This window comes from Acomys minous (assembly GCF_964271855.1).
Source record: "Acomys minous genome assembly, chromosome: 14".
Lineage (NCBI taxonomy): Eukaryota > Metazoa > Chordata > Mammalia > Rodentia > Muridae > Acomys > Acomys minous.
This window is the reverse complement of record NC_140496.1, coordinates 100,460,769-100,466,768: the sequence shown is the minus strand read 5'-3', so window position 1 is coordinate 100,466,768 and position 6,000 is coordinate 100,460,769. Positions and strand designations below refer to the sequence as shown.

Here is a 6,000-nt window from a genome sequence, read left to right as displayed (position 1 = left end):
TGAAAATTCAAAATGGGCACGTTAAGTATGTAAAGACCAACTTGAGGCACAGTTTCCCATTTCCATATGGATAAGCAGGAAAGCACGTAGTTTAGCAGGCGGCGTTTGAGGCACGAGGAGATCCTGGCACTGACTACATCAGGAAGACCAGCACGGCTGAGTTGGTTGTGCACTGGAAATGTCTGCAGAAGAAGAGACACGAAATCCCGGGAGCTTCCTGTGGATTCGGCATCCCTGTCTATCGGGGAAGTCTGGACGAGTGGGAACCCTTTAGAATGGGAACGGGCAGCAAAAGACAGCAGAAGTCGCACCGCTTCTGGCAGATCTGGGCCATCCCTAAAGGGGCTGGATCCCATCTGTGGGTTCCTCGGAGAACTCAGCCCACACTGAGATGTAAACACAGCAAAACAGCAGGTGCTTCTTCCCTCCTCATGGGGCACAGCACAGTGGTCATGGACACCAAGTCTGTCACAGAGACAGACCCTGTGGGGATGTGGGGCAGATGATCAGTAACTACCTCACAACTCTGACCACCCAGCAAGAAGTGATATCCCAGCTGGCTTCTCCTCTGAACTGCAGCAGCATCTCTGAAATGTAAGGAAGTGGTCCTGCACCAGGATGAAGGTAGCAACGCACTCAAGAGCTACCTCCTGGAACTATGAACGTGGTTGCCTCCAAGGGGACGCCTATTCGAGAGCAATGCCTCATCAGGCCGTGCTGTCTCCACTGCCCCAGACAAGCAGCTGCTGCTACATACCCCACAGTCACAGAGTGAAGGGACAACACAGTTTCCTCTTTTGGTACCATGATGGATTTAATGCAACAGCCACAGCAGGGGCAAGGAGGGAGGAGAAAGGCAGACAGGACTAACCTGCATCATCAAGCAAGGACTTGAGTAGGCTTCTATATGCAGACAAGCAGGGTGAGGCACTTAAAAGCTTTGGGATGAGACCCCATCCCGGAGAAGCCTGGGCCTAGGTCTACATTGATTATGAACTTCATTGCTCTCAATAGTAACACACTTCTCACAAAGAACCATGCAGCAGAAACAACAGACACAACAGATTGTTCTGAAAATGAAATGACACAAGTGTGTCCAGAGCATCACACCTCCAATTATAAAAGTCAGTGTCTTTTCATTGTCTCGTTTCTTTTGTTGTAGTACCTAGTTGAAAATTTTTTAATTACAAAATTATTGGCAATGATATAAAGCCCTGGCTTGTACAGATATTAACGCACCGGCGCCCATTTGGTGAGGAAAATATCACCATCCAGCTATCTTAAATATCCTTTGTCATCCAAATATCTTAAATCAATGCTCTTATATTGTTATTCAAGATACTTTTGTCTTTCCCCATCACTCCATAATCAATATTCCTCTTAGAAATTATAACATTCACATATATAAAATAAAATATGCTTTAAAAATCTCAACAATGTAATGTTAGTAGCTCTAGCTATCTGAACTCAGTTTTCATGAAGTGGCTTTGTATTATTATTTCCCAGATGGCTTAAAAATAAAGTCTTAACTGTCATGTGGCAGTGGTCCTAACACATCTGTAAACACAATGCCACCAAAAACATTTTTATTGGCCTGAAATACTATACTCAAGCGTTGTTTGAAATCTTTAAACCTTAAAGCCTCTTAACATAATCACATATATTTATGTACAGACATAAATTTCACTTTATGTAAAACATATGAAAGAGGTAATCTCAAAATCACACTAAACATAATAAATATAGAACTTGCTTTGTTAAAAATCTACAGTATACATTCAAGTAAAGGCTAAACTTCCAATGCCAATCATATTTGGGACACAAATATAATGTTTACACTAACCAGGCCCCTAAAAGTGCTATTTTCAGTACCTGGAGGAGGAACTCCTTCTAGTGCTGTTTCCATCCAAACATCACACACTCCTGTCACAGAGCCAGATGCTTCTGTTACTAACACACCCAAACTTTGCATCCCTTGAAATAGCTCAGCGCTTCAGCTCTTTGGGGGAAAGACAGGGAAGTCAGACAGACAACTCAGACCATCTTAAATTAGATGCTGACTTTATGATACACCCTGTTTTAACTCAGTGTCAACTCTGATGTACACGTTAGCGAAAACACTGCAGTCCGTGCACCTAAGATAAGTCATCTCTCGCCACGTGAGCGTGTGTATAGGGTGAGGAGCATCCACTGCAGCAACCTTCCCGCGAGCCGGGTCTGGACACTGTGCTCCACTTCTGACTTGTACATTCTCTTCCAACCTCATTTGGTTTAGTTTCTTCAGGAGTTATATTCAGCACACTGGTTGAACTGTTGGGGAAAGGAAGGCAGATCTTAATAACTTCTGCTCCTTGGCCACCGTTTAGACAGAAGTTCCTGATGTGTCAGTGTAAGGATACGTGTTGGGCAACCACACGAGGAAGCAGGGAGCACTGAACTGCTCTTCCGGTTTCCACCACCCACTACCCTCTGAGCAGCAGGATCTTCACACTGCACATCACTGTCCACCCATATTTAACCTGCCAGTTAATTTACTGGCTTTGTTTCCCATTTTGACCCAATTCCAAGATCTCTCACTCAGCTTTAACGGTGCCTTCCAACTGGCTCTCCTTGTGTACAGTATTGACTCCATAATCTGTTCCCAAAGAAACGTGGAATACTATGTTTTTTAAACCTGTTTTTCTTTTCCCTCCTATTAAAAAAATCTCTAATATTTGCTCTGCAGTTCTTAGATTACTGACCTAAAATACAGACTAAATTGTCTCTCTCTCTCTCTCTCACACACACACACACACACACACACAGAGAGAGAGAGAGAGAGAGAGAGAGAGAGAGAGAGAGAGAGATGGGGGGGACATATCTGGATGGATATATGGGTTTCCTAAGGGCAGGAAACAAACTGCCTTACTACTCTCACGTTAGGCAGGAATCTTTATTAACTATGAGGAAGTGGTTTCTCTTGGCTTTCTCCTTCAATTCTGGTGCACTGGGTATACCAAAGAAACGTAAACCAGGTATTCTGAAAAACTAGCAAAATGGCATTCTTCAAAATGATTAAAGCACTTGGATTTTTAAGTGATTCCTGGTATAATCACCCTAGTGTCTCTTTTAAGGCAGGGTCTCACTCTGTAGCTGACTGACTTAGAATTCGCCACATACACCAAGCTGGCCTGTCTCCTGAGTGCTGGCACAGAAGCTGAGCCACACCTCAGCCGGCCCCGAAGTCTATACTTTAAACGTGAAATAGAGCCACACAGGAGTAGAAGCCACAGCCTGGTTAGCCACTCCACTTCCACACTTAGCACAAAGCCTCCCACACTGGCAACCTCTGCACATAGAGTGAATAAATCAAATAGTGTGTGTGTGTGTGTGTGTGTGTGTGTGTGTGTGTATAACAACTCCTAAGCATCACAATGTTAATCATTTTTAGAAATATGTGAAAGTATTTAAATACAAATACCTGTGTTCTGACACACAAGAGCGTGTCTGGCAAAAGTCTGAAGTGGACGGTGAAGCGGGAAGAGACTTAGTCAGTTTTGACGTGCGCGCGGGCACCCCATTGGCCACACTGTGTGGCTTCTTTTGCCGTGGTCGGGAGTGCACTATATGATTGTCTGGATCGGAACCTGTTTTTTAGAAGTAAGAAGGGCACATGGTAAAATATCAAACCCAAGGAAGATAGCCAGCCAGAGGAATCATTTGCAATATGGAGTAGAATTTGAGAAAAACAATTTAACTGCCATCTCTACTGCATAGTCTGCAAATAGAAGGATCTAGCTTAAAAATGGTCGATTTCTAAGATCATGAATTTTAAAAAATATGGCATTATTATGCATTCACAAGAACACTTGTTATATGCCAGGTTCTCCTGTTAGCTGTACTCTGACTTCAGTGAATAACCCATTAGGTTGATTTGGGGGGCAGGAGGTACAGGACCTCGGTAGAGTGGCAGCCGGCTAAAGGGTGAGCTCCTGCGTCTGCCCGCCAGCACCTCAGCACAGGTAGGCAGAAAGAGATTAAGAACAGAAAAGCCTTCACACTGACCAAGTCTTGAGCGCCACAGACAGATGGCCCTGTGCGCTCGCCCCCCTCTGCACTTGTGCACTCACACAGCACTTACTTCCGGAGAAGGCACTGAAAAGTTTCACATTTTCTGAGTTCTGGTGGTCAAAGGTCGTCATGTTTAGAAATTGCTGCTTCAGCCAGCTGGCTCGCTCTTCCTCGAACGCCTTCCTCTAGTGTGAAAAACAAACGGCAATTACTCCCCTGTCATCTCCATAACTTCTCCAGCAGGTTCCTCTCTGGCCACCTGTACGTTTCATAAATGAAATAGCTGCCTAGAAACTAAAAGACACTCAAGAAAATTATGTTTAAAAAATAAAAATTGTGGGCTAGAGGGATGGTGCAATGGTTAAGAGCGCATGTTGCTCTTACAGAGGACGTGGGTTCAACTCCCAGCACTCCATGATGGTTCACAGCAGTGTGTAACACCAATTCCTGAGGACAGCAGCCACACAGGTGGTGCAGACACACATGCGACACAGAGACATACATTCAGGAAAAACATCCACACACATATAATAATTTCTGAATAAATAATAGAACATCATAGATTGACTTACTAGACCAATTACTGTGTTTCACATGAACGGAGCATTACCAGAACTTTTGAAAACAGAGAACACACAACCAGAACATTGATATCAGAAAAATACCCTATTTCATAAGTCAGTCCCTTGGAAAGGAACTTTTGACCACATCAGGCATTTCATTTGTCCTGTAGCCATCTGTCAGTGGTTGCTGCCACTGAGGCACAAGAGGCAAACACAGATTACACTAACACTCTCCTTCTGGTCAGGTGATGGTGCCTAAGCCACACTTTCCTGCATCCTGGGCTCTCATCTCTGCCACTGTCCCCTGTGTCTCCAAGCACACATGTCCTCATGTGGGTGCCAGGCCGATGGTGGGCACAGGAAGAATTTGCTGCATGAGGAAGACAACCACAGAGACAAGGGACTTTACACCTGGGGAGGGGTCGGTGTTGGCGCCTTCAGATACCCAACACCGAGTCTTTCCTCACAAAGGTGAGTATAAAAGCAGGAATCACCAGACAGCTAGGAAAACCAATGGCAGAACAGGAAAAAAGCGAAGACAATAAGCTGACTGCAGACAATGAGGCTTCAAGAGTTCTGAAAAATACTGTCACACATACAGCAGAATTCATAAATGCATGCAAAACAGTAATAGTGTATAAAGAAGAGGAAAATTAAGTGCATTAGAAAAATAAAGAAACAAAATTCTGAAATAAAAGATCAGTGACTGAAGTAAATAATAAAGTTGATCCAAAAGACAGTTTGGTGATCCAAAGAGCAACACAAAAGAACATGAAGAACTTAGAACCAGTGTCAGCCACAGCCACACCTGAGGGCTGGGCCCTGTCTAACAGCATGGGGCAGCCAAGCACAGGGAAACAAGTAGAAGAAAAAGCCTCCAAACAAAGACTTTAGACTCTTCCAGATGAAAAAACTAATGTGTATCCTGACAAAATCAGAAACTACAAAAATCTATCAACTTCCACAGAAGGGCATTGTGGTGCCCCACAAAATTATCTACAAAGTAACATAGGCTATATCTAGCTTCAACAAAAACAACAAAAATAAAATAAATGAATAAGTCTTTCGATTTTTGGGGTGAGGGCTAGAAGTTAAAATGAAACACCTGGCTGAAGCAATCTAGTGCAGTTTCAGGTATTCCAAATTGAGCACATTAGCACTACGCTGCATTTCACAAGCACAGCAGGGGCAAGAGCACACAGCAGTCGGGTCTCACTGGCAGATGACCACGGTAAGGCCTCAGGGAGACGGCTTTCCTGGCTGGCAAAGCCAGGGCCAAGACTGCAGCTCGGTGGGTGGCACAAGGGTGGCCTTGCGTGAGTGCCATCCTGGGTTCAGGGTTCAAGCCCCATCCTTTACCTCTTCAAATGCTCTGTTTATAGTGTAA

The 6,000-nt window shown here is 44.2% G+C and overlaps 1 protein-coding gene across 7 annotated transcripts in view; it reads right to left on the bottom strand.

Annotated features, from left to right (window-relative positions):
• Positions 1-795: 795 nt before the first annotated feature.
• The window catches only part of SSX2IP (SSX family member 2 interacting protein), a 30,517-nt gene continuing 25,312 nt past the window's right edge, over positions 796-6,000 (bottom strand). For all 7 annotated transcript variants that reach the window (XM_084756114.1, XM_084756115.1, XM_084756111.1 and 4 more), the window contains exons 12-14: positions 4,121-4,235; positions 3,461-3,626; positions 796-2,310 (exon numbers count right to left, since the gene is read on the bottom strand). In XM_084756114.1, coding sequence (XP_084612240.1) covers positions 2,136-2,310; positions 3,461-3,626; positions 4,121-4,235 — 456 coding nt within the window. In that variant the 3' untranslated portion in view covers positions 796-2,135. The remainder of the gene's footprint in view (positions 2,311-3,460; positions 3,627-4,120; positions 4,236-6,000) is intronic.